At 46.8% G+C, this 27,400-nt stretch overlaps 1 protein-coding gene and 1 non-coding gene across 7 annotated transcripts in view; both read left to right on the top strand.

Moving 5' to 3' along the window:
• GPR107 (G protein-coupled receptor 107) overlaps positions 1 to 27,400 on the top strand; it is a 78,815-nt gene that overhangs the window by 35,165 nt on the left and 16,250 nt on the right. For 2 of the 6 annotated variants that reach the window (XM_064377040.1, XM_064377036.1), the window contains 7 exons: positions 955 to 1,088; positions 6,267 to 6,342; positions 7,089 to 7,162; positions 7,462 to 7,579; positions 11,336 to 11,466; positions 14,257 to 14,300; positions 16,645 to 16,704. In XM_064377040.1, the coding sequence (XP_064233110.1) occupies positions 955 to 1,088; positions 6,267 to 6,342; positions 7,089 to 7,162; positions 7,462 to 7,579; positions 11,336 to 11,466; positions 14,257 to 14,300; positions 16,645 to 16,704 (637 nt within the window). Of the gene's footprint in view, positions 1 to 954; positions 1,089 to 6,266; positions 6,343 to 7,088; positions 7,163 to 7,461; positions 7,580 to 11,335; positions 11,467 to 14,256; positions 14,301 to 16,644; positions 16,705 to 21,220; positions 21,314 to 27,400 lie in introns of all 6 variants that reach the window. The other 4 variants (XM_064377042.1, XM_064377035.1, XM_064377048.1 and 1 more) reach the window with 3 other exon arrangements.
• Positions 8,551 to 8,612, top strand: LOC135277391 (U7 small nuclear RNA). The gene has a single exon (XR_010344996.1). It is a non-coding gene; the product is annotated as a U7 small nuclear RNA (small nuclear RNA).

Raw genomic sequence — 27,400 nt, 5'->3', positions numbered from 1 at the left:
TGTGCATTAAGATGAATGTGGTGGTTTTGGCCGGATGCGGGAGACTGAGGCAGGAGAATCAATTGAACCTGGGAGGTGGAGGTTGTAGTGAGCCGAGATCGTGCCATACATAACACTCCAGCCTAGGGGAGAAGAGTAAAACTCCATCTTAAAAAAAAAAAAGAATGTGGTGGTTTCAAGTGGGTGACTTGAGTTAAAAAACAAACAAACAGAAGGCCATTTGCAGTGACTCACTTCTGTAATCCCAGCACTTTGGGAGGCTGAGGTGGGCAGATCACCTGAGTCCAAGAGTTTGAGACCAGCGTGGGCAACATGGCAAAACCCCCTTTCTACAAAAAATATGAAAAATTAGCCAGGCGTGGTGGTGTGCACCTGTAGTCCCAGCTACTCAGGAGGCTGAGGTGGGAGGATTTCTTGAGCCCAGGAGGCAGAGGTTGCAGTGAACTGAGATCGCACCACTACACTTCAGCCTGGGCAAAAGGGTGAGATGCTGTCTCAAATTAGAAAAAAAAAAAAAGGAATGTGGTTGTTGTTTGCTGGTATTTACTTTTTTTCCCCTCAAGACTGAGTTTCACTCTTGTTGTCCAGGCTGGAGTGCAGTGGCATGAACTCAGCTCACTGCAACCTCCACTTCCCAGGTTCAAGCAATTCTCCTCCCTCAGCCTCCCTAGTAGCTGGGATTACAGGTACCTGCCACAACACCTGGCTAATTTTTTTTTGTATTTTTAGTAGAGACGGGGTTTCATCATGTTGGCCAGACTGGTACTGAACTCCTGACCTCAGGTGATCCACCCGCTTTAGCCTCCCAAAGTGCTGGGATTACAGGTGTGAGCTATCACGCTCAGCCGCTGGTACTCACTCTCGAAGCCTAAGTGAGATAGCTGAGATTCCAAATTGCTGAATAAAGGATGATGTGTTCCTGAAAAGTAAAAATTAATTTTATGCTCATTTCAGATTGACATCACAGAGAAGAATCCGGACAGCTACCTCTCAGCAGGAGAAATTCCTCTCCCCAAATTATACATCTCAATGGCCTTTTTTTTCTTTCTTTCGGGGACCATCTGGATTCATATCCTTCGAAAACGACGGTAAACTATTACTTCCTTGAGCCCTTCAACTGAAGAGTGAGTTGGGATTTGGATAATTTCAGCTTTTGTGGGCTTCTGAACTTGGAGGCAGTTGGCACTAAGCAGTCTTGTTCCTTTCGAAGGGCGTCTTCCGGAAACACTAGGAAGACTGTGCGGGAGCATTATGGTGTGGGAGGCCTTTGCATGCCTTGGTGTCTGTTCACTTCCCGTTGTTTGTTTAAAAAGCACATCTAAATATTTTTAATAATATGCAAGCAAAATAGACTATATAATCTAAGTGTTTCCATAGTGGAGATCCCACAGTCCAGGACTAGGAGTAAACACATGGGTCTCATTCGGGGGCTGTTTATTCTGGAGAGGAAGTTAGTGATGATGACTGCCTGGCGAGAGCACTGAAGGCCTTGGCTCAAAGCTATGCTGGGATAGATTCTCTGCATTGACTTCCAGATGCTTGTCACTGGACAAAACCTCTTCAAAGCCCATCTGCCTGGCTTTTAGTCTTTTTCTGAAACCCCTGAGGCTTTGACTTCCTGTACATGGTTCTTGAGGGAAGCAGCTGCATATGCGGGAATTCTTTCTCCCTCCAAGAAAATTGAAAACAAAATATTAATATTCAGTTAGAGAATGGTGTAAAGTATTGTAAGACCCATAAACTGAGTAAGTGATGGTATGCGAATATGCTATGATAATATAGATTGATTTAAATTCATAAAATAATTAAGCACCCTGAAATACCTCTTCTTTCTCTGGAGCGTTGGGGTGGAAATGGAGACTTCTTTAATCCCTGCTAGCTTGATTGTGTTTTAATGGACATGCTCAGACTCTGGTATATTAGACTCTGGGTGGGTTCAGTTGCTGTTATCTATTGGTTGTGATATCCTGTTTACCCACCAGATGGAAAGATTTTCTTGTTTACTTGGGAAGGACCTACATAATCATATTTGGACTAGATTATCAAGCAGCAGTTACTAAGAAAGAATCCTATGGGCTGGTTGTGGTGGCTTATGCCTGTAATTCCAGTGCTTTGAGAAGCCAAGGCAGGAGGAGCACTTGAGTCCATGAGTTTGAGACCATTTTTTGGGCAACATAGCAAGGCCCCATTTCCTTTTTTTTACTTTTCTTTTTCTTTTTTTTTTTTGAGACGGAGTTTCACTCTTGTTACCCAGGCTGGAGTGCAATGGCGTGATCTCGGCTCACCGCAACCTCCGCCTCCTGGGTTCAGGCAATTCTCCTGCCTCAGCCTCCTGAGTAGCTGGGATTACAAGCATGTGCCACCATGCCCAGCTAATTTTTTGTATTTTTAGTAGAGATGGGGTTTCACCATGTTGACCAGGATTGTCTCGATCTCTTGACCTCATGATCCACCCGCCTCGGCTTCCCGAAGTGCTGGGATTACAGGCGTGAGCCACCGCACCTGGCTTCTTTTTCTTTTTTTTTTTTGAGATGGAGTCTCACTCTGTCAAATTATGGTAACAGTTTTCAGTCTGTGGTGAAATGAGGCTGACCTATTGTGTACAAATCTCATCTTTAATTTTTGTTGGAGTATAGGTTGCATCGAGAAAAGTCTCTCACTTAAGCCCTGCCAACGTTTTCCCAGGAGTCTTAGAGTCAGTTCTGGTAGGTTGGAAACCCACATGATATAAAGGCATGTGACCAAGGCCACAAGGCACATTTCGCAGGCCCCTGAAAGCTGGAAGCAACTGAGAGAGCTTTGCCTCATTTATTGAGACCCAGAGAAGGGAAACAAGAGCCAGTGTCACCTGACAGAGCTAGGACTGGAACCCGGGTCTGCTTGCTAGTATGTATCAGGCCCCTCCCAGCTTTGAGTGTAGGTAGAACTAGTATTTGAGCCAAGGTCAGTGAGGCTTGTTCTTTCCATCACGTCTCTGCCCCAGCGTAGCTGTTTTAACCATGGACTGCAAGTCAAGGTTACCAGAGTGTGAATGAGCACAGCTCTTTGGCGGTGGGTGGTTTTATACTCTGGGTAAATCTCATTGCCATTCAGTAGTTACAGATGATTCTGGCCTTGACTTTCTTTTTGACCTTCAAGTAGATGAGCACTGGAATAGGAAAGTACTGGGGAGGAAATGAGCCCGGAAACTGACATCACATTGTGCCACACTCTCATTATCACTCGGTGCCAGGCCCTCTCTATTGGTTCCTTTCATTTCCTGTCCCCTCTCCCACTCCTTCCCAACCATGGAGAACTGCTCAAATTATTTCATATGCATTTTTGGATATTTCTTTCTTTTTTTTTTTTTTTTGAGACGGAGTCTTGCTCTGTCACCCAGGCTGGAGTGCAGTGGTGCAATCTCGGCTCACTACAACCTCCGCCTCCCGGGTTCAAGCAATTCTCCTGCCTCAGCCTCCCGAGTAGCTGGGATTACAGGCATGCGCCACCATACCCGGCAAATTTTTGTATTTTTAGTAGAGTCTGGGTTTCACCATGTTGCCCAGGATGGTCTCGAACTCCTGACCTCAGGTGATCTGCCCACCTCGGCCTCCCAAAGTGCCACGCACCCAGCCTCATTTTTGGATATTTCTACATTCTTATAAATAAGTACTGTTTATTGGTGTTGCATGTATTTTAAATTTACATAAAATATTTGTAGACATTGTTCTTGTACATTTTTCACTCAGTAATATCCTTTTTATAATCTAGCCATGTGGCTGAGTGTGCATCTCATTCATTGATCAGCATCCCATGCTCTGTGTCCTCACATTTGACTGCTTTGGTCCTTTAGTGATGGACACAGCCCGGGCTGCATACATCTCTCTGATACTCCAGCCAATGCTGGCATGAACCTCCTAAGGTCCCGTATGGATCTGTAGAGCCTCCGAGCTGCAGTTCCAGAAGGAAGCACACTGTGCCATGGGTAGTTAATTTCTTTTCTTTTTTGAGACAGGGTCTCACTCTGTCTCCCAAGCTGGAGTGCGATGGCACCATCTCGGCTCATTGCAACCTCCGCCTCCTGAGTGCAAGTAATTCCCCTGCCTCAGCCTCCCGAGTAGCTGGGACTACAGGCACACACTACCATGCCTGGCTAATTTTTGTACTTTTAGTAGAGATGGGGTTTCACCACGTTGGCTAGGCTGGTCTTGAACTCCTGGTCTCAAGTGATCCTCCTGCCTTGGCCTCCCAAAGTGCTGGGATTACAGGCGTAAGCCACAACACCTGGCCATTGGTTAATTTCATTACGGGCCAGATTGCCTTCCAGCCTGGCATATAGGTTTATACATATACCAGTGGTGCATACATAGGGTTTGCTGTTTCTCCACATTCTCACCGATACTGATGTCTTAATTTTTGCTAGTCTGATGGGTGTAAACTGGTAACCTCTTTTATTTTGCATTTCTCTGAATATTAGTGATGTGGATTATCATTTTAGGGACTCGTTAACCATATCAGTTTCCCTTCTTGTGGCTGCCTGTATTCTTTGCTTTTTTTTTGAGATAGGGTCTCACTGTGTTGCCCAGGCTGGAGCAGTGGCGTGATCAAGGCTTACTGCAGCCTCAAACTCCTGAGCTCAAGTGATTCTCCCATCTTGGCCTCCCGAATAGCTGAAATTGTAGGCACACACTACCACTCTTGGCTAAACTTTTGTTTTGAGACAGTGTTTGTTTCGAGACAAGGGCTCGCTGTGTCTCCCAGGCTGGAGTACAATGACACAGTCACGGCTCACTGCAGCCTCTGCCTCCTGGGCTCAAGTGATTATCCCACCTCAGGCTCCCAAGTAGCTGGAACTACAGGTGCACACCACCATACCCAGCTAACTTTCTGTATTTTTGGTAGAGACAGATTCTCCATCTTGTCCAAGCTGATCTCAAACTCTTGGGTTCAAGTAATCCTCCCACCTCAGCCTCCCTAAGTGCTGGGATTACAGGCGTGAGCCACTGCACCCAGTCTCATAATAGTCTTATATGTTCTATTAGATTAATTCTTAAGGGGAGGCAGGAAAGAGTAGAGGCGTTTAATGATCAGCAACCCAAAGGTGAACTAGTATCTGTGATGGGTGGGCAGGGGAATGGGTGCTTTATCTCACTGGCATGGAGTATTTACAGACACCAGCCATAAAGGAGAGAGAAAGGAGCATGACCCCAGCACTTTCCCCTCACATATCCCTGCTGCTGGCTCCCAACCCCCCTACTCTGGGCTGCAGACTTCCCCTACAGCTGTTTGTAATCGCTTTCTGCTTTCCTGGGTGTTCTGTGCTGTTTTCTCAGGTCCATCTACCTCATTCTTGCCTCTGGCTTTCCCAGGGTGGTTTCCGGGAGCAAGCTGGCAGGCTGTGTTAGATTTCCATTTACTCAAGAGTTGGAACCCGTCATGTCTGGCTTTAGTGCATAACTCTCAGGTTCATTCACAACATTAAATTGTGTATCAGAGATTACTTTAGGACTCTATTCAAGACCTTTTTGACCAGCAAAAACTACTTTGTTAAAAAAGTGGCCGGGCGTGGTGGCTCACACCTGTAATTCTAGCACTTTAGGAGGCTGAGGCGGGTGGATTACTTGAGGTCAGGAGTTCAAGACCAGCCTGGCCAACGTGGTGAAACCTTGTCTCTACTAAACATACAAAAATTAGCTGGACATTGTGGCACACACCTGTAATCCCAGATACTCGGGAGGCTGAGGCAGGGGCATCTCTTGATCCCAGGAGGCAGAGTTTTCAGTGAGCCAAGTTCATGCCACTGCACTCCAGCCTGGGTGACAGAGCAAGACTCCATCTCAAAAAAAAAAAAAGTTTTATCTGGGTGTAGTGGCTCATGCCTCTAGTATCAACACTTTGGGAGGTCAAGGTGGGTGAATTGTTTGAGGCCAGGAGTTCAAGACCAGTCTGGGCAACTTAGCAAAACTCTTTCTGTATAAAAAATACAAAATAAAATTAGTTGGGCATGACGGTGTACACCTGAAGCCATCCTCCGACCTCAACTTCCTGAGAGCTGCTTGATCACTTGAGCTGAGGAGTTCAAGGCTGTAGTGAGCCGTGATGTCACCACTATACTCCAGCCTAGGCAATAGAATGAGACCCTGTCTCAAAAAAAAAAAAGTTTCATGTTTGTGGTTTGCACAGATTGTATTTCCTGCCTTCCTATAAATATAGCTGATATCTGGAGCTTTGGCTGTCCTTTGGGAGAATGGAATCTTCCTGTAATTTTTTTCTCTCTGTTTTTATAGGAATGATGTATTTAAAATCCACTGGCTGATGGCGGCCCTTCCTTTCACCAAGTCTCTTTCCTTGGTGTTCCATGCAGTATGTATTAGCATTTTGGGGACCATTCATGAAATTACATATAATGCCTATATGAGCAGGCAAAAGAAATTTGAAGAAAGGGGATAGATTGGTGGGAAACAAAGATGAAGAATACGTTTCTCCTAAAGCCTCCTCTTGTCTGGGAGGGCCTGGCCATGCGGGTAAATGATCACCACCTCCCCTCATACCAGACCTCAGGCATATTCTGATACTGCTTATAGACCTACAGTTTTTCTAGAACACTTGCTGTTTTTATTTATTAATTTATTTTTTAGCATTTCTAGAGATGAGAGTGCCACCTGCTAAATTGTTTCCACGACTTTTTTATGTTTCTAAATATTCCCTCATGTTCCTATGTGATTTGAAGTTCAATTCAGTATTGGCAGATTTATCTCAGAGAAAATTGATGCAATAAAACTGGAGGCATGAGAATTGAGCTTCAGCTTTGAGCATTTAGAACTTAGGCAAATTAAAATGAACTTGCCCATGGGGGTAAGCTCACGACTTCCCCCATCTGTGGGCCTCCAAGTACCTGTGGACTATACTTGCAAGGGTGACAGCCTCTAGACGTATACTCTTCGCTGCACTTGAAAATGTCCTCCTTGGAAAAGGCAATCATATATCCAGTGACAGTGCCCCAAAATGACAGTTATTTGGATAATTTCCCTTCTGGGTCCAAGTTCTAAGATTCTTTTTGGAACCATGTAGCTAATGAGTGACTCTGAACTGCAGTTGTTTGATTTCAGATTGACTACCACTACATCTCCTCCCAGGGCTTCCCTATTGAAGGCTGGGCTGTTGTGTACTACATCACTCACCTGTAAGTATGCAGGCACACATGAAATACACAGGAAATGACATACAAGAGAAGTGGGGGTGGGCAACAACCTGCCCTCCTGTGGCAGCCTGTGTGGGACCCTGCCATATGGGAGTAGTGGAGCTCATGGGTGGCTGTTCAGGCTGTGGGGTGCAGAGCTAACTTTGTGGCTCATGTATGATGGATTTCCTGAATTTGGCTGTCTTTTGTAAGAAGCTTGTGAACTCATAGAATGAGCTGTCTAACTGGCAGTGAGAGTCTAAAGAGACCCTCTGGTGTCTGTTCCTTGTTTTCTCTTCCAGTTTGAAAGGGGCACTGCTCTTCATCACCATTGCACTCATTGGCACTGGCTGGGCTTTCATCAAGCACATCCTTTCCGATAAAGACAAAAAGATCTTCATGATTGTCATCCCACTCCAGGTAAAGGAACCCTCGTCCTGTTTGTCACTTCCTCTCTTGGCACTTAGCAGGGCTCCGCGCCAAGCCTGTATGGGAAGAGGGAATCAGGTTACCCTGAAACCCCAGCTTCTGCTAGTGGAGGTTGAAGACTGGATTATCTTCCTGAATTCTGAATAGACTTCAGGTCATTGCACTGGGAGATGCTTGGCCATCAGCCAGCCACTGGCCTTTGGGCGCCTAGATTATTTTGTGTAGAGAGCTGTCAACAATGTAGGAGACAGACTGTACTGTTTTTTCTTGTTTTCTTCATGTTTGCTTCTATGTTTCCTTCATAACAAAATGGTGCTGTTGGTGAGGAAGCTCAGAGATGTAGTGATTTTATGAACAAAGTATTTTAAAACTGTGAATGACACCAGTGAGTTTCCACAGATAGAATATGTAGTAGACCTGAGGGGCAAACATTTCCTATATCCTTACCATGTTTGGGGCCGAGGGCCGAGGCCAGCCTTACAAGGCTGTGAGTCTCTTGGGGGCGGAGCCTTGTCTTACTGGAGGCTGAACTTGGATGTAAAGAACTTCCAGTAAACAGAGAGGTTTTAGCAGGGATGCACAACTATTCTGCTCTGTTTGACCAGACAGCATTTGTTTGATGAAGTTGTCCCCATCAGCTGTTCTCACATTTTGGAGTGTAACGTAAATGTGGAATGTGGTGGGTGGAAGGGGACGACTCCCGAGGCACCCACATCAGCCCTCCTGGCTCTGGCAGAGTTTACAGCAAAGCTCCTCTCTGAGTTCTAACAGACCTTGTCCACCCTCATGTTCAATGATGAGGGATGTGTGTTGACGTCACATGAATGGGACAGGCCAGTTGCTCTGGGTTTCTGGGGAGAGAGTAAGCACTCAGGTTGGAAGGATGGAGGAGGGCTTTGTGACAGAGATGGGGCTGGTCTGGGTGTTTAAGGAGAGGAATGTGACAGAGGCAGGAGTGTGACCCTAGTTACAGCTGTTTTAGAATTTGTTTAGCAGGCTTTCTGGGTTTTGCCAGAAAGCCCCTCTCAAAAAGAAAAAAATATATATATACATGTGACCCTGCTGCCTGCTGAGCACACGTGCTGAGGGACTCTGCTGGTTCCCAGCTATCGAGCCACCAGGGCCACTTCAGCCAGACAGGCCTACAGTCTTCGAGGTCTCAGAGTTGTGAATGATGGAGCCTGGGTTGCCACACGGCTGCCTGTGCCCCTTCCCTTTAGTAGATTCCCTCATCCTTCAGAGTCTCTCCCCAGCAGCCTGAACTGTGCTGTCATGGGGCATAGCCTTCCAGCTTCCCTGTCCTGGGCTTCCCTGAAAGGCAGGCAGACAGACAGACAGATAGACAGACAGACAGACACACACACACAAACACACCCACCCACCCACCCCCAGAATATCACTGTGAGAAAATAAGGACATTTAACAAATTAAGAAAGTTATGACTATTTAGACAATGGAACTAGTCTGAGAGGGCCTTGAATGTCAGCCTGAAAAGTTAGAACTGCTTCCTTTTGGCCACGGTCAGTGACTGAAAGCGTCTAGGTAAGGAGTCAATGGCATCCATGCAAATGATGTTTCAAGAACACTCTCCGCACCCTGTTGAACACAGGCACCTCTGGGAACATTCTTTCTCTCATGTACTGTGTGAATTAAGGACAAAATGGAATTTTGAATTTAAGACGTGAAAGCCTTTGTTTTCTACTTTGTCTTTTTATTTTTAGACGGGGTGTCACTCTGTTGCCCAGGCTCGAATGCAGTGGTGATCATGGCTCATTGCATCCTTGAACTCCTGGGCTCAGGCGATCCTCCTGCCTCAGTCTCCCAAGTAGCTGGGACCACAGGTGCACACCATCACGCCTGACTAATTTTAAAATTTTTTTTTTAGTAGAGACAGGGTCTCACTATTTTGCCCAGGCTGGTGTCGAACTCCTGGGCTCAAGCGATCCTTCTGCCTTGGCCCCCCAAACTGCTGGGATGACAAATATGAGCCACCGCACCCAGCCCTACTTTGTCTTTTTAGATAGAGCCGCAGATGCAAATGTTTTGGATAGACAGGGCTTCATGAGGACCTCAGGACAGGGAAGAACACAGAAGCTGGGTGGCAGTGGGAGACTGAAATTTCAGAAAATGTTTGCATTAGTATTAAATGAAGCCTCAGTGATAATTTGATTTCTAAGTCCTTTATAGAAAGAGAAATTACGCTTAGAGACTTCCCAAATAAGAGCACTACAGATTTTACATTCCATGTGAAAGTGTGGAGGGTTACCTTTACAGCAAGTAAGGCAGAGTGTTGGGGACCATGGACTTCTCATGGGGTGTATTGGTGGAATGATAATCTCTGCATCCCTTCCCAGTGGTAATCTTCAAAAGGATGTATTATAAGTGGTAAATTTCCTTTATGCTCTGCACCATCCCAGTTTAGCCAGCGGAAAGACATTATTATTTTTTTTTTTTAGGCAGAGTCTGGCTCTGTCGCCAGGCTGGAGTGCAGTAGTGCGATCTAGGTTCACTGAACCCTCTGCCTCCCTGCCTCAAGCAATTCTCTTGCCTCAGCCTCCTGAATTGCTGGGACTATAGACGTGTAGCACCACGCCCAGCTCATTTTTGTATTTTTAGTAGAGATGGGGTTTCACCACGTTGGCCAGGACGGTCTCGATCTCTTGACCTCATGATCCTTCACCTTGGCCTCCCAAAGTGCTGGGATTACAGGCGTGAACCAGCATGCCCGGCCCAGAAAGACTTTTTATAAATACTTTTATTATGCTAAGAGCCTAATTATGGGCCTGAGTACATGAGGCAAAGCCCTGAGCTTTGGAAGGAGAAGCAGTGCACGGACACTGGTCAATCTCAGAGGAAGAGCTGGGCCGTGTCCTGTGTGGGGAGCTGGACTTGAAGGGTCCCATGAGCAGCAGTGTGGCACTCAGCTGTGGGGCTGCAGTCAGTCATTACCACTGCTCTGGTCTCTGAAAACACAGTTCTATTGTCTGGCGCTTAGATGAGTTATTGTCACTGAGCACCAGAGCCTGAAAAGTGTGGGCATTTTGGCTAAATAGGATGTTACGTGCCACCTATCCAGCACCTGAGCAACTCCACTAGGTTTGGGGTGTCTAAAAAGCAAAGTGTCCTTGTTGTCTGTTGCTGCATAACAAATCACCCCAAAATTCAGTGACTTAAAACAGCAATAACCCTTCATGCTCTCAGTTTTTGTGGGTTAGGAATTCAAGAGTGGCTAGCTAGGTAGGTCTGACTTGGGTCTTGTGGTCCTTATCACACCCTGGCTGGGATAAAGTCTCCACTCGCATCTGTCTTCTGGGCTGAGAAGCTTGCTCAGGTGGGGATTGGGACATCTGGGGCTCCTGGGGGGTCTTTGGGGATCTTTCCTATCTCTGCATGGTCTCTACAACATGGCAGTTTCAGGGTTGCCAGACTTCTTACAGGAAGGCTTAGGGTTCAGAGATCCCAAGAGAGCTGGGTGGAAGCTTTATCTACCTTGGAAATCACACAGCATCCCTTCCATCTTGCCGTATTAGAGCAATTACAGGCCTGTTCAGGTTCAGAGGGATGGCATAGAGACTCTCCTTCTCAGTAGCAGAATGGCAGAGTTCTGGAAGAGCATGTGGGACTGGAAAGAATGCTGTGGTCGCAGATTGGGGTCTAGAGGCCAAGGTGTATACCCCACACTGGGGCTGCTAGCATTGTAACAGTCCACCCAGGCTTTGGGGCCTCAGCAAATTCTCATGTCTGTAGGTCCTGGCAAACGTAGCCTACATCATCATAGAGTCCACCGAGGAGGGCACGACTGAATATGGCTTATGGAAGGACTCTCTGTTTCTGGTTGACCTGCTGTGTTGTGGTGCCATCCTCTTCCCAGTGGTGTGGTGAGTAGCCCCCAGGAAGGGAGGCCACGTGACAGCTTGGCTGTCAAGCCTGCCAGCTGAACTGGCCATTCCCAAATTGATCCTAATCGCATGGGATGTGTGTTTAAAAGTACAGCTTTCAGGCCGGGTGCGGTGGCTCACACCTGTAATCCCAGCACTTTAGGAGGCCTAGGCAGGTGGATCACGAGGTTAGGAGTTCAAGACCAGTTTGGCCAACATAATGAAACCCCGTCTCCACTAAAAATACAAAAAATCAGCTGGGTGTGATGGCAGGTGCCTGTAATCCCAGCTACTCAGGAAGCTGAGGCGGAGGTTGCAGTGAGCCAAGATCGCACTCCAGCCTGGGCAACAGTGCAAGACTTGGTCTCAAAAAAAAAAAAAAAGTACAGCCTTCTGAGTCCCAGATTGACCCGAATCAGTCTCCAGGAGCAGAACCCTGTGTCTTTTTCAAGTTACCCAGGGGATTTTGGTGGAGTTAATCAGTCACCATGAGCTGGCATTAAGCAGAGTTCTAAGACAATAGAGAATTGGGAAATGAGAACTTGGTAGCAATTGAAAGTAGCAGCCTGGATTTGTGGTGGTCGGGGAGAGTTGGGGACATTCCATAAGCAGCCAGTTCCTGCCAACTTAGGTGGAAAATGAGGAAGTTCATTAACATAAAACTAGTGATAGTTCTCAGCACACAAACATTTTTGATATCTTCAGAATGGTTTGCTCCATTCCTGGAAATGGCAGAGTTTAGATGCATAGATTGTGCTTAGGTTCTGTGTAAAGAAGTGTTAGTGTCAAGTCAGTGGTTGATGAGAAAGAACATCCTTACTAAATGACATGCAGAGTGGCAGAAATTGAGAAGGCTAGCAGCAATAGAACACTTAACTTCACCCTTAGTGATCGAATTCCATGGCTTTTGGAATGTAGTTCTTTTGAAATAAAGTTTAAAGAAAATAGATTTACCTGCATTCTTCCATTAGAAGTGAGGTGCTTCCTTTTTTTCCCCCACCTCAAGGCGTAGTTTCGCTCTTGTTGCCCAGGCCAGAGTGCAGTGGCATGATCTTGGCTCACTGTAACTTCTGCCTCCCAAGTTCAAGTGATTCTCCTGCCTCAGCCTCCTGAGTAGCTGGGATTACAGGCACGTGCCATCACTCCTGGCTAATTTTTTTTTTTTTTGTATTTTTAGTAGAGATAGGGTTTTGCCATGTTGGCCAAACTCCTGACCTCAGGTGATCTGCCTTGGCCTCCCAAAGTGCTGGAATTACAGGCGTGAACCACTGCGCCCGGCCAAGGCGCTGCTTCTTGCAATGCCCCATCCAGTAAATTAATATTTTTGAGGATCCTGGGGTTTGTCAGTTAACGGTATCAGTGGACAGTACTTCTCATTCCAGCCGGTTGGATTCACTCTTCACACTAATTCCATCATACATCACACATGATCTAGTATCAGTTCAGCCAACAGCTACCAGCATAGAAGAGAGAGTATGAATGATGCTCCCTCCTCAGCCTCCTGGGTAGCTCACACTACCATACCCAGCTAATTTTTTGTAGACATAGAGTTTTGCCATTTTACCCAGGCTAGTCTCAAACTCCTGGGTTCAAATGATCTTCCCACCTCAGCCTCTCAAAGTGCTGGGATCCCCTGTACCTGCTGGAATATGAATGACTGTTCGTATTCACTGCAGCCTCCTGCCGCCCTGCACAGGAATTAGTTACTCGGGCATCTGTAACATAGGATGTCCAGCATTGTTTCCAGATAGAAAGAGCATCTTACTAGGGAACAGAGGCTCATGCCCTACTTTTACACATGCCACTATCAGAACAGTAAAATATAAGGAACCCCAACAGTCTATTGAGTTGTAAGCAGCCATTTCCTGCCCCTTGTTAATTTCAACACTAATGAGCAGATGCCAAATGCAAAAATTCCTTAAGGTAAATATCCTGAAAAGTACTGTAAAATGAGAGAAGTAAGTACTGGAGAGGCGATTCAAAATTAATAATACTTTTAAATATTCCTATTCAGCCAGCACTGGTTCAGGGCCAGCAGTGTACTGGGTAACTTGCATGTGGTGTTGCATTCAGTTCTCAAGCAGGTAGCCCCTCTCACGGGTGAGTAAATTACGGAGGATTTAGGAAAAGTAATCGATTTGCTGACTAGAGTGAGTGACGGCGCAGCCCTGTCTGCCTGTGCCCTGCTCATCCCTCAGGCCAGTCTCTCCATTGGTGGCTTTGCATGGTGCCTCCACTTCTCACCTGCTGCTTCTGTAATAATGTTAATGTTCCCCTGCCTGAACTTAATGATGGTCATTAGTTACCAGCACATCACAGCCTAAAATTGCCCCTGCAGGCTGGCATTTTTCAGCAATATTAAAAATCTCCACTCAATGAAATGAGTTTGCATGGAGCTGCATATTCACAGCTCCTGGACTTAAACTCTAGAAGTCAGCTGGTGACTTTCTTTTGGGTTTATTCTCTCCTTGTGGCAGATAGGCTCAGTGAGGCTCCATTGTCGTGGGAGTGTTGGGTAGGGGGATGGTTGTGGGAGTGGAGTTTCATTTTCTCCTCACACTGGTTTCTGCTAGACTTACTGCCACAGATTTGGCCAGCAGAGGGCGACTTTACCTCTCAGACATGTTGATTATCCACCATCCTCCGTTTTAGGGAGAGTGCTCTAAAGTTATTTAGTCCAACCTTTCAGCATATAATTGAAGAATTCACGGCCCCAAGTTACTGAGCTGGAAAGAGAGAGGAGTGCAGATTTGTCAGCTAACTTTCTGTTCTCTAAACGTTTATTTTTAGGTCAATCAGACATTTGCAAGAAGCATCAGCAACAGATGGAAAAGGTAAGTTCCCTCGTGTTCATTTTGTGTTGTTCAGCTTGCTCTGAACCCCCATGCTGGGGAACTGTGGAGGAGTAGGGGCAGCCTGTGGTCTCAAGATGCTGTCTTCCTGGGAAGTGAGCTAGGGGAGGCCTGCGGCCCACTTCCTGAGAGCAGCCAGGGATGGTTTGGAGAAGGAGGTGCAGCACCAGTTGTATGAGGAGGAGGCCGGGGGTGACTGCTGCTTATTAAGATGATTCATTTCATTTCCACTCGTGATTGTGATTGTCACCTTCTCAGAACTGAGTCAGGAAGAGAAAATCTTGTCTTGGAAGGGCCAGATAACACTTCACTGTGAGAACAGGAGGGTAATGGATTGGAGATGGCTACGTATAAGGAGCTCTGGCTGCTGATTTCACACACTTTCAAAATAGATGTGTCGGTGTTAATTTAAAGTGAGACTCTGATGACAGAAGGAACCTTGAAAACTACCTGATATGAAATGGTTGTGCCCTTTATAGCCCTTTTGCATCTCTTTGATTTTCCAGTCATGCCTCTTAAGTCAGAAGAGAAGCTGAAAAGAAAATGTTTTGTGTGGTTCTGGGCTTATTTGAATAATGTTCATGACCACAGGCTGCCATGGCACCAGTGGGAATTTCAGACCCCAAGGGTGTAAGGGGCAGTGCTGTCTCTCCCAAAGCCCAGAACTGCCTCGATCCGTGGTATTATACGCCCAGTGTGGATATTAACATTCTTTAAGGCAAGTTATGAATAATAAACAGGTTTTTGTTGTTAATAAAGTTTTGTTGCTGACCTTATTTCTGATTATAAAGCCAGTGTAGATTCATTTTAGAAAATTTGGAAAATGTGTAGTGGCTGTAAATCTTACTTCATAAACCTGGTATGCAACTAATAACATTATTTCTTTTAGTTGAATTAAACATGACTTTGAGCTTCACGCCAGGGTCAGCCCTAGGTTGTTATTTAGGGCACAGTATTCCGGAGGATCTCGCCAGTTTGGGCCTGGAACAGATAGTATGGCATCCTGCTGTCCAGGCTCACGTCGCTCTTGCTTCTGGGCAGCCTGTGTGCAAGTCTCACCCAGGCCAGGAGCTTTGGTCAGTGCTCAGAGACCAGTCTCCCAAGGCCCACTCGGCTTCTGTGACCTGCGCCGGCGTTTGTTTTCTTTCTAGTCCTGGGAATAGCCCTTCTCTCGTTTTCTCATTTTATCCCTCAAAGGCGCTAGGTTCCCTTCTTTTCCCTCTGGAGTGTCTTGTGATAGGTTCTTTTCAGTGGATTTTAGCAGGAGTCGCAGAGATTTTGCTTCTAGCCTGGCTATATAGCCTTTCTTGGAGCCCAGGAAAGCATCCTACCATTAGTAGAAAAACTCAAGTCAGGAAATACAAATCCGCCTCCGGGGATAATTGTTTGGGCATGTTCTTTTTTTTTTTTTCCCCCAATATTTCCAGCAATGGCTATAAGCAAATGTTCTTTTTTTTTTGAGACAGAGTTTCTCTCTGTTACCCAAGCTGCTGGAGTGCAGTGGTGTGATCTCTGCTCACTGTAGCCTCTGCCTTCTGGGTTCAAGCAATTCTCCTTCCTCAGTCTCCTGAGTCGCTGGGATTACAGGTGCCTGCTACCACACTTGGCTAAGTTTTGTGTTTTTAGTAGAGATGGGGTTTCACCACATTGGCGAGGTTGATCTCAAACTCCTGACCTCAAGTGGTCCACCTGCCTCAGCCTCCCAAAGTGCTGGGAGTACAGGTGTGAGCCGCTGTGCCCAGCCTGTTTGGGGATATTCTTGTCCTTATTTTTCTTCTATTCCTATTATATAAGAAGGTAATTCTATTATATTGTAACTTGGTGAACAGGTAGGATTTTTCTTATTTTATTAAGTCATGATGAGACTGTTTTAACTTTTTCATCTTAGACACTTCTGTATTTCTCATTGGTTCTTCCAGCTGTTTGGCTAAAAGTGTATAAAAAAATCCCAAGGGCAGTGTTTTCCATTGGCAAAGCTTACCTGTGTGTTTCTCCTTGCTCCATCCTGCCCCTTGGTGAATTCCTGCCTTCTTCACCTCCTCCCCGACCCCTGCTTCAGCCTCCTGACTCGCCTGCCTCTTCACTCTTCCATCTCGTGAGCTTGGGGTGACCGTGGTGTCTGCCGCTGGGACCATTTATTCCACCTGAGGTTGGTTGGTAGCTGAGGATCTTAGTAAGGTGCCCTGTCTGGAGTAGATGACACAGCAGGTGAGGCAGCATGGGGTCAGCGTTGTCCCCCAGCATCTGTAGTAAAGGGTAACTTTCTTCAACAGGAATGCGTTTGTCATGGCCTGGGCACACAAGGCAGTTTCTCATTTTTTTCCAGCAGGTGGCAGCATGGGACCTCTTCAGCAGAGAGCGAATCTAAGAGCAGGAAGTCGCATAGGTAAACCAGGGTTCACATTCCCCTTTCTTAGGAAGACATCTGCTAAGGAAGCACCCATTTCTCATCAGCATATATCACAAGCCCTCTGAAAGAAGGACAGAGCAGATTAGAACGGGGGTATCGTTTTGATTCATGTTTCCCTGAATTGATTGAGGCTGCGAGATGCTTTTGGCGTCACTCTGCACCCTGAAAAATGGTTATGCTTACAAAATTCCCAGACCCAGAGCAGCCGTGTTCCCAGCTGAAGCTTCGCCTGCAGAGAGGTCTCAGGAATGGCCCTTTGTGCTGGAGCCACCCTCGGGTGTGACTGCGGGGCGGCCGTGTGCTGTGAAGCTTGCAGGAAAGTAGGAGTGAGCACGCTGCTAGTCGCTGGTTCTGGGACCCATGGCCCCATCCACCCTCTGTGCTCCCCTCGATTCACTCCTCCTGAGATGTGGAGGCAACTGGGAGCACACAGGCCATGAGCAATCATATCTCCTATTAGATTTGGAAGCTTTGCTGGATGGAGCCTGACATTCTGTTTCCTGTTCTCAGGCTCATCATTCCAGTGACTCATTGCATGGCCTTGACAGTAACTTGGGATTTTTTTTTTTTTTTTAATTTAAAATTTTTGTAGTGATGGGGTCTCACTATGTTGCCCAGGCTTGTCTTAAACTCCTAACCTCAAGCCATCCTTTTGCCTCACAAGGCCTCCCAAAGTGCTGGGATTACAGGTGTGAGCCACTGCATCTGGCATTTTGGGCTTAAGAATCTCATTTTTACACCAGCCATGGTGGCTCATTCCTATAATCCTAGCACTTTGGGAGGCTGAGGCAGGAGGATTGCTTGAGACCAGGAGTTTGAGACCAGCTTGGGCAACATGGAGATATCCCATCTCTACCAAAAATCAAAGAACTGGCAGACCAGCCTACAAAAAAATTAAAAAATTAGCCAGGCTTGATGGTACACGCCTGTAGTCCCAGCTATTTGGGACGGTGAGGTGAGATCACTTGAGCCCAGGAGGTCAAGGCTACAGTGAGCTGAGATTGCACCACTGTGCTCCAGCTTGGGCAGCAGAGCCAGACCCTGTCTGAAACAACGACAACAACAAAAAACCACTATGGCAAAGAATCTCATTTTAAGTGTAGAGGTAGTTCCAACCCAGTAATTGCAAGTGAGAGAAATGCTATTTGTAGTTTTCCTTCCTGCATTTGGGGTGAATATAGCTTTCAGAGAGTGTCTGGCTTTTGTTAGTTTATTTGTGTCTGGATTCCTTTTGACCAAACCTGATGGAAATCTAAAGGGAAACATTGAGGCCGAATCTGCCCACTGTCCTTAAGCTGCTCTTTGTCTCTCCTGTCACACACTGTGGCTTCTCTCAAGTCCTTGGTCACTGAGACTCAGCTGCACTGCATCCTCTGAGAGGGAGCTTAATTGAGTCTCGCGCAGACACACCTAGTGCTGACTCCATTCCGTCTCGCCTGCCGAGATTTACTGGCTCTGACTGCCCTTGAGCTCGCATCCCTGTTCCCTTCTCTTTCTCCAGTGTCATTACCTTATAGGACTGGCTCGAGATACACGCCGTAAATTTAATTAACAGTCTCTGCTGCTGACCATCCTTTTTTTGGCCTTGTGTTTCTGAGGAAAGATGTATTCTGAAGAGCCTGAGCTTTTATGTGAGCTTCAGAAGTATTTAAACAATCCCAGTTGGCTGCTGCCGAGGTGATGGAGGAACGGCTTCATTCCAGGGTGCCGCCATGCTCTGAAAGTAGCCGCGGCCGTGCAAGGCATTTTTTAGGGTTAGCGGTTCTCAAGGGGGTCCTCAGGGTCAAAACTATTTTCATAATCATATTTTCGTAATCATATGGTATTAGTCTCTTGTACTGTTGGCATTTGCCTGATGGTGAAAAGCAGTGGTGGGTAAAATTGCCAGCGCTCTCACGTGATTTAAGGCTATGGCACCAGACTCTACGGGCAGCCACTGCATTCTTTACTGTCACCTCCTCACAGGGGGTCAAAAAGGCTCACATCACTTAAGAATGGTCTTGAAATAATAAAACTGTTCATGCGATTACATCTCAACCCGTGCCTTTTAATGCTCTGTGAGACAGCATGGGCGGTGTGCATAAGCATGCTGTGGGCCTGGAGTGTGATGGCTGCGGCCTGGAGGGAAAGTGCCTGTGCAGTTGTTTGAATTGCAGGCTGAACTAGCTGCTTTTATTTTATTTTTTTATTATTTATTTTTTTGAGACAGGGTCTTGCGCTGTTGCCCAGGCTGGAGTCCAGTGGTGTACTCCTGTCTTACTGCAGCCTCAACCTTCTGGGCCTAAGCGATCCTCTCACCTCAGCTCTCAAAATGGCTGGGACTACAGGCATGAGCTACCATGCCCGGCTAATTTTTGTATTTTTTGTAGAGGTAGGATTTTGCCATATTGCCCAGGCTTGTCTTGAACTCCTGAGCTCAAGTGATCTGCTTGCCTAGGCCTCCCAGAGTACTGGGATTACAGGCATGAGCTACTGTGCCTGGCCAAGCTGCTTTTATCTGAAAGAATGACTGACTGTTATGGTTACACAGCCTTGGGTTTTTGGTGGACATTTTCTTGAAAATGAACGAAGTGAACATATTACTTCAAGAAAAACAACTAACAGTATTTGTTGCCAGTGATAAAGGAAAACTTGTATTTATCCCTGTAAGCCTGACAGTTTCCTAACTGACAGTTCCCCAGTTCTTTTTTTTTTTTTTTTTTTTTGAGACAGGGTCTGGCTGTCACTCAGGCTGGAGTGCAGTGGCACAATCTCAGCTCCCTGCAGCCTCGACCTCCTAGGCTCAAGTTAGCCTCCCACTGCAGCCTCCTGAGTAGGTGGGACTATAGGTCTTTGCCACCATGCGTGGCTAATTCTTGTATTTTTTGTGGAGATGGGGTCTTACTTTGTTGCCTAAGCTGATCTCAAACTCTGACCTCAAGTGATCCGCCCACCTCGGCCTCCCACAGTGCTGGGATTATAGGCATGAGCCACCATGGCTGGCTAGTTTCCCACTTCTTATAAGACTTCTTCAGATGTCAAGTGGATAAGGAAATAATAATTAAAAAAAAATAAGACTTCTGATGTAAGCAGAGGTGATACCAAAAATGTAATTTTTAAAAAATTCTATAATGTTTCTGTATCTGAGAGATCTATATAATGCTCTGAAACAGCGAGCTCCATGCAGCCAGTGGCAGGATGCTCCATAGTCATGCTCAGGGGCAAAAGCGCTCCTGAAAGAGCACGATGGACCAGTGGAGTTTAATGTAAGAGTGTGGAAAGTTCATTGATACAGTTCAGAGTCCCCACCTCCCTCATCTTCAGAAGCTACCACTTGTCAGGTTTTAGTACAGAATCACAGACTATTCACAGTAATCTGAAAAGTCCTACATCTGTCTGTATGGGGCCAGATTTTCTTCATATATTTCAACCAAATGCTCCCTCACAGCAAATTGAATGCTGATTGAATCAAAGATGAGGACCCAGCTGCATCTTATTCAGCTAGACATTAAAGAGAATTACAAAAATGGAAAATAATTCCACTCTTCTCATTATTACTATTTTTTTTTAGAAAAGAGGTTTTTTTATTTTGGGGCCAGGCGTAGTGGCTTACGTCTGTAATCTCAGCACTTTGGGAGGCCAAGGCAGACCGATCACCTGAGGTCAGGAGTTCAAGACCAGCCTGGCCAACGTGGTGAAACCCTGTCTCTACTAACAATACAAAAATTAGCTGTGCATGGTGGCACACACCTGTAATCCCAGCTACTCAGGAGTCTGAGACAGAAGGATTGCTTGAACACAGGAGATGGAGGTTGCGGTGAGCCAAGATCATGCCACTACATTCCAGCCTGGGCAACAGAGTAAGAGTCCATCTCAAAAAAAAAAAAAAAAAAAAAAAAAGTTTTTTTTTTTTTAATTTTTAACAGAAAATGTTGCTTAGGTTAACATGTAATGAGTTTATTTTTGTTACTTTTGAATGAATTAAATATTTCTGAAATTTCTTTTTTTTTTAATTATTCATTAGTCCGGGCATAGTGGCTCACGCCCATAAGCCCAACACTTTGGGAGGCCGAGGCAGGTGAATCATGGGGTCAGGAGTTCAAGACCAGCCTGGCCAACATGGTGAAACCTCGTCTCTACTAAAAAAAAAAAAAAAAAAAAAAAAATTAGCCTGATGTGGATTAGCCAGGTGTGGTGGCAGGCGCCTGTAATCCCAGCTACTTGGAAGGCTGAGACAGAGAATTGCTTGAACCTGGGAGGTGGAGGTTGCAGTGAGCTGGGATCATGCCATTGCACTCCAGCCTAGGCAACAGAGTGAGAATCCATCTCAAAAAAAAAAAAATTAATTAATTAATTTTAGAGACGTGTCCTACTGTGTCACACAGGCTGGAGAGCAGTGATGTGATCATAGTTCATTGTAACCTCAAACTTCTAGGCTCATGTGATCTTCTCATTTCAGTCTTCAAGTAGCTAGAATTACAGGTGTGCACTCATCTTTTAACTTTTTTTGTAGAGATGGAGTCTCACCATATTGCCCAGGCTGACCTTGAACCCCTGGCCTCTAGCTGTCCTCCTGCCTCAGTCTCTCAAAGGGCTAGGATTACAGGTGTGAGCCACTGGACCCATCCTGTTTTACTTTCTGATGCATATTTATAGATGTAATCATATTAACAAAAAAACTTGGGGTCTTCAAGAACTTTTAAAAGTGTGAAGAGGTCTTCAGACCAAAAGGTGGGAAACTGTTGTGTTAGAGATGAGGCTTATTGAGTCTCTCATAGCCATGGGGATGTGAGGACGAGTGAAAGTGTGTCTGGTTCTTTTCTTCCTTTGCCTGTTGAGCTTATTTCAGGCTTAGTTGGCCAGATGCTTGTGGTTATTTAAGATGTTCGTTAGCCCAGGGCAGCTTATGCCAAAGAACTCTGTTGTATTTGGGTGTGTTCATATAAACAGACCTAACAAGAAACTTACTAGGGAAGACAAGAAGAGAAATAATCATTGTGTGCATCATGGCTGCAACTCATGTTTATATATTCTTATTTTTCATCCTGGCTTTCCTTGATTGGTGGTTTTTATCCCTTTGGGGAATAATAGACCGATTTTAGAATCTAGTGAGAGCTGTAGACTTCCCCATGTCTACGGAGAGTTTTCCATGGAGTATCATGGAATTCATGGACCCCAGATTTAATGACCTCTTACTTACATTAATTTAAATCATCTTTTTACTCTTCTACAATGATTTGGATAGGAACGCACCAGCCTCTTTATGATGTGAGACTGCCCTGGAAGGACTCATTACTAGGAGAGATCCTCTCCCTTTTTTTCTCTCATTTTTTTTTCTTGCTTTCTCTTTTCTGTCATTTCCACTGGAAAGGACCTCAAAGAGCAGTTCTGCTTTGGTGTTTTTTCTTTTCTTTAAAAGAAAAAATAGGCCAGTCACAGTGGCTCTCACCTGTAATCCAGCCTTTGGGAGACTGAGGCGGGCAGATCACAAGGTCACGAGTTCAACACCAGCCTGGCCAAGATGGTGAAACTCTGTCTCTACTAAAAATACAAAAATTAGCCGGGCATGGTGGCGCACGCCTATAATCCCAGCTACTAGGGAGGGGCTCAGGCGATCTGCCTGCTTCGGCCTCTCAAAGTGTTGGGATTACAGGCGTGAGCCACTGCGCCCGGCCGATATGTGTTTTTTATTAAGCTGGTTTAATACAGTGATTTAAAATTTTTTTAATCACCAAAACCCTCTTGTTGTTACTTTTCCTTAGCAGATTGCATTATATCCTTGTAATGCCATCAACTGAATCACAGCTTCTGATCAACGTTATGAAATAATTCATTAACCAGTGATACCACTCTTGAGTTCATATAAGCTACCCCCAAAAGCAGAGGCCTATCATATCATCTGGCTGAGGAGCAGCCTTGTCTTGGACACATTGCCAGGTTTTTTTAGGCCTTTAAAGTGTTGGGAATCTAGTACTTTTTGGGGCCCACAGCCACCAAGAGGGTCTGGTTAGTGGTCCGTGGTGGCATACCCTCCCTGGATCTGTCTGGGCTTGGTTCTTCTCCCTACAGGTGTTAACATGCATGTGGTTTCCATGGGTCTTGGGACATCGTTGAGAACCAGCTCTTCTCAATTGATGACTGCAGTATTTAGGGAAGGTCAGATTCTCTTACTGAGAAGGTTTTGCCTGCTATTAACCAGCCTTTGTCATCAAGCATTGGGAAGTCTGACCTTCATCATCACCTAGCTCACTGCTGACTGACTGTGTGCAGTGGATAGGAGGGGTGGGGGTGCTGTGCACCTCAGCCCAGCTGCAGTGTCGCATCCCAAGTCTCCCTGGCAGAGCTCACAGCATTGCGGCTGCTGGCTGCAGCTGGCAGAGAAACAGGAGAGACTGCTGAGAGCCAGGTCTGAGACTGGCGTGGCCCTTTGCACACCACCCTCTTGCAATGCCTTTGGCGCATTGTGGTTCTAGAATTGAAGGTAAAGAGGAGCTAGAAACCTAACAGGCTTGACAGCAGAAGTCCTTTTCAGAGCTAGCCTTTCCTGGTATTGTGTGGTCTTTAGTTCTACTGTCAGGAGCTGTTTCTGTTGCTTTTCTCTGATTCTCTGTATTTATCATTTAAGATATAATTTTGTTTAAGATGCACAGTCCTTAACTGTTCAGTTTGATGACTTTTGGTATCTCCTGGGTCATTGCTTCAAATGTGTATTGGAAATTGGAAATGTATTTTTTTTTTTTTTTGAGACAAGAGTTTTGCTCTTGTTGCTCAGGCTGGAGTGCAATGGTGCAATCTTGGCTTGCTGCAGTCTCTGCCTCCCAGGTGCAAGTGATTCTCCTGCCTCAGCCTCCCGAGTAGCTGGGATTACAGGCACCCGCCACCACGCCTGGCTAATTTTTGTATTTTTAGTAGAGATAGGGTTTCACTGTGTTGGCCAGGCTGGTCTCGAATTCCTGACCTCAGGTGATCTGCCCGCCTCGGCCTCCCATAGTGTTGAGATTACAGGCGTGAGCCACCGTGCCTAGCCAGAAATGTATTTTTGATTCATTTTCACATGACTCAACATTTTGAAGATCAGAGAATTTCACGCTCTGTGTAGTTCCTGACTACTCGCAGTCTTTCCCATACTTGCTCCTGATAATGGTCTTTGAGTGGGATTAGTGGGATCTTTTTTTGGTGGAGGCCAGAGGGCAGCTCGTGAACTAAACCCTTCCCAGAAGGGGCATTTCAGGCCGGTGTGGTCCCAGGTCAGCACATGGCCTGTATCCTTTGGTGTCTTTCTGGTGACTGAGAGAAGCCAGACTTTCAGGCCCATGCCGGACCACAAACGGGGGAAGCTCCTCTGTCCCCCATGCTGAGTGAGCTGGAGCCCAGGGCTTAAGCAGATTGTGGAAATGCCAAGACTCAGAGTGAGTCAGAGGTACTCTTAACGCCAGCCAGGCTGTCTGTCGTCTTTATTTCTTTAATTTTTGTGTTTGACTCAAAGTTCCCTCTGAAGCACAGCAGAGAGGAAGCAGACAACAAGGATAAAGAGTAGGTGGGGGTGTTGCCAGGCTCTGTGCTGACCTTACACCCAGGGAAGGATTGTTTCGGAAATTTTTCACCTTTTAAGTGGCTGTTGTGGACCTTTGCTTCTGTGTGTCCCATAAATCATGTGGTATAAACTCCTTAGAAAGGATTGCTGCCTGCTCTTGGGCATTGCCCAGCATTTTGAGTCATGACTGTGTTGTCCTGAACCGCCAGTGGACTTGAAGGTTCTGGACCGCCTTTCACTTAGCCTGAAGCGTAGGTGTTAAGCTGGTCCTTGGAGGGAGGTGGACTTGGGTTTGCGTGTTGGCCTCTCCACTTACAAGCTGGGGAACTTTGGTAATTAAACTTCTCCAGGCCTGAGTGCGTCATAGGCCTGCTTCCCTCACAGAGGTCATCGTGAGATGAAGCATGAGAGGTGCCCTGCTCGACCCCTGGCACATGGTGATCACACAATTTATGGCAACGACCAGTGCTGCTGTTTTTGTCCTTTTTGAAGTTCCAGGATCCTCCTGGGAAGTCAGCTGGGAATGAGGGGATGATCTGTCTCCTTGCTGGCCTTCCTAGTTCCTTTTTCACTCAAAGAGGAAGGAGTACCATCTAGGGCAGGGGCAGCACCTCCTGTGCCCCATGGGGGCGTTGGCTCTTTTGCTGCTGAATCAGGGAGAGCATTGACTTGTGGGGCATTTGCATGGGCTGTGGCATTTCCTGCCTCAGTGGGCACTGGTCCTTTTCTCATCAGTAAGAAGTATTTGCCAGAATTGAGGGGCGTGGTCATTTTCCTGAGAGTGAGTTGGAGGGAGAAGAACCCACAAGAGGTCAGCCTTATAGGAGCCCCTGGAGCAGGTGGACATGATGTCCCTTCCCACCCCTGTCTCCTTCTTCCCCTCTCCCCTGCAGAGGTTTCAGAGTCTTCATAGCTGGACCCGATTCCATAAGATGGGAGGGGGCAGAGGCGGCCTGGGCATCTATACTTAAAGTTCTCCGAGTGATTCTGGTGCTCACCCCCATTAAGAACCATTGCTGTACAGGAATTCTCCTCCACATGAGGAGATCGATGCCTGGAAACAGAGGGGGCAGGCCAAGGGCAGGCCCACCGAGCTGGGACGGGGCAGGGCTGGAAGGCAGGCCTCCTGGATCCTGCCCGGAGCCTCTTTCCTCTCCCCACGCTCATTCTTTCACCATATTTGCTGCCCCTCGTGGTGAGATCAGAAATAGCCCGCCCAGCCTTGGTGAGCCTTCACTCCCATAGAGGCCCAGCACCCAGCCCGCCACAGCCCGTGAGCAGCAGGCTGTCCGCGTTCCTAAGTCTAGGAAAGTCTTTGGAAGAACAGTGGAGGGAGGCGAGGGACCCCAGGCTGCGACCTGCCGCCTCGCTGCTCACTGCATCATGCTGCTTTCACCCTGTTCAGAGCGGGCTCAGCCCCTGCTCGGCGTCCTGACTCATCCTGTGCATATGGTAGCACTGCCTGCAGGAGAGCCCAGGCGCTCTGGCAGTCCCCAGGTCCACATATGTTCCAGTTTTACTCACTGGATTCCTGCCAGAGGTGGCAGCCACTGTGACATAGTAGATGCCACATTTGGTGTTGGGCTAATTCTATATGACACTAACACTGTCAAAGCAAGTAGCCAGCTGTTCACTGCGAGCCGATTGCTTTCTGTGTACTGTCCCATTAATTCCCCTAGCAACCCTAAGGGCAGGTATCATTACTCCTGCCTTAACAGATGAAGAAACTGAGGCTCAGAGAGGGTTAGCTGACTTATCTGAGGCCACACAGCCAGTGAGCAGCAGAGTTGGAATTTGAACCCAGGATGTTCAGTTATGCAGGGCCTGAACTTTAAAGCCCCCTGCTCTCCTTTTTTTTTTTTTTTTTTGGAGACATAGTCTCATTCTGTTGCCCAGGCTGGAGTGCAGTGGCAGTGCAGTGGCACAATCTCAGCTCACTGCAACCTCCGCCTCCCGACTTCAGGCAATTCTCCTGCCTCAGCTTCCCAAGTAGCTAGGACTACTGGCCTGTGCCACCACGCCCAGCTAATTTTCTGTATTTTTTGTAGAGATGGGGTTTTACCATGTTAGCCAGGATGGTCTCGATCTCCTGACCTCATAATCCTCCCATCTCAGCCTCTCAAAGTGCTGGGATTACAGGCGTGAACCACCGTGCCCGGCCTGCTCTCCTTTTTCTTACTCCATGAGTAAGCTCAGTCCCTGCCTCTGCTGCTTCAGCTGCGACTGGAGCTCCAGTGTAGGGATTGGGAGCTTCACTAACCCTAACCCTGCCAACTGCTGTCCGATAAAGGAATGTCCTATGTGTGACTGGAAATTATGTCATCATGACTGGTGGGCTTTTTTTTTTATCTGTTTTTTTTTTTCCTTGTTTTACTGAGAAAGGGTCTCACTCTGTCACCCAGGCTGGAGTGCAGTGGCACAATCACAGCTCACTTTGGCCTCAGCCTCCCCTCCCACCTCAGCCTCTTAAGTAGCTGGGACTACAGGCATGTGCCACCATGTCCAGCTGATTTATGTTTATTTTTAGTAGAGACAGGGTCTCCCTGTGTTGCTCAGGCTGGTCTCTCCCTCCTGGGCTCAAGCGATCCTCTTGCCTCAGCTTCCCAGAGTCCTGGGATTATAGGCATGAGCCAGCCTGGTGAGTTTTGGAAACAATTGTGAGCTAGACAGCACTTGTTCCCAAGGTCCATTTGTCAGTCTTGGCACCTAGATGGCCTAGCATCTGCGCGTGGTGATGTTTCTTCATTGGTGCCTGTGTGGGGTGTACAGGCTCATTTATGGAACAGCTCATAGCCCGCCTCCCATCAGAGAGTGTCCTTCCTGAGGCTGGAGGATGTGACAGGGTGATGCATGATGCCAGGGAGGTGCTAGGCGTAGCGCCTTCCTCTCCTTTGCTCTCACCCAAGCCTGGTCCTTAAGTGGTTAAGACCTGCAGTGCCTTAACCCCTTTGCTTTCTCTCAGTCCCCTCCCCATCCTCATTTCCTTCGCTGTGAAAAGGACAGACCCGTCAGACTTTACCTTAAGATTCTCTCTGCTGTCTTCAACTTCATTGCCTTGTTGCTCTTCCTTCTCTCCTAGCAGCCACTCAGGGGGGTCAGCCTGATGTTCACTGCCCCATCTACACCTTGATTGCTCCATATGGATGGACGTCTCACTGC

The sequence above is a fragment of the Aotus nancymaae genome, unplaced genomic scaffold, assembly GCF_030222135.1.
Source record: "Aotus nancymaae isolate 86718 unplaced genomic scaffold, 86718_ANA_hifiasm-v0.15.2.pri h1tg000003l, whole genome shotgun sequence".
Lineage (NCBI taxonomy): Eukaryota > Metazoa > Chordata > Mammalia > Primates > Aotidae > Aotus > Aotus nancymaae.
The sequence above is the reverse complement of the archived record's forward strand: the minus strand, read 5'-3'. Positions and strand labels throughout refer to the sequence as shown.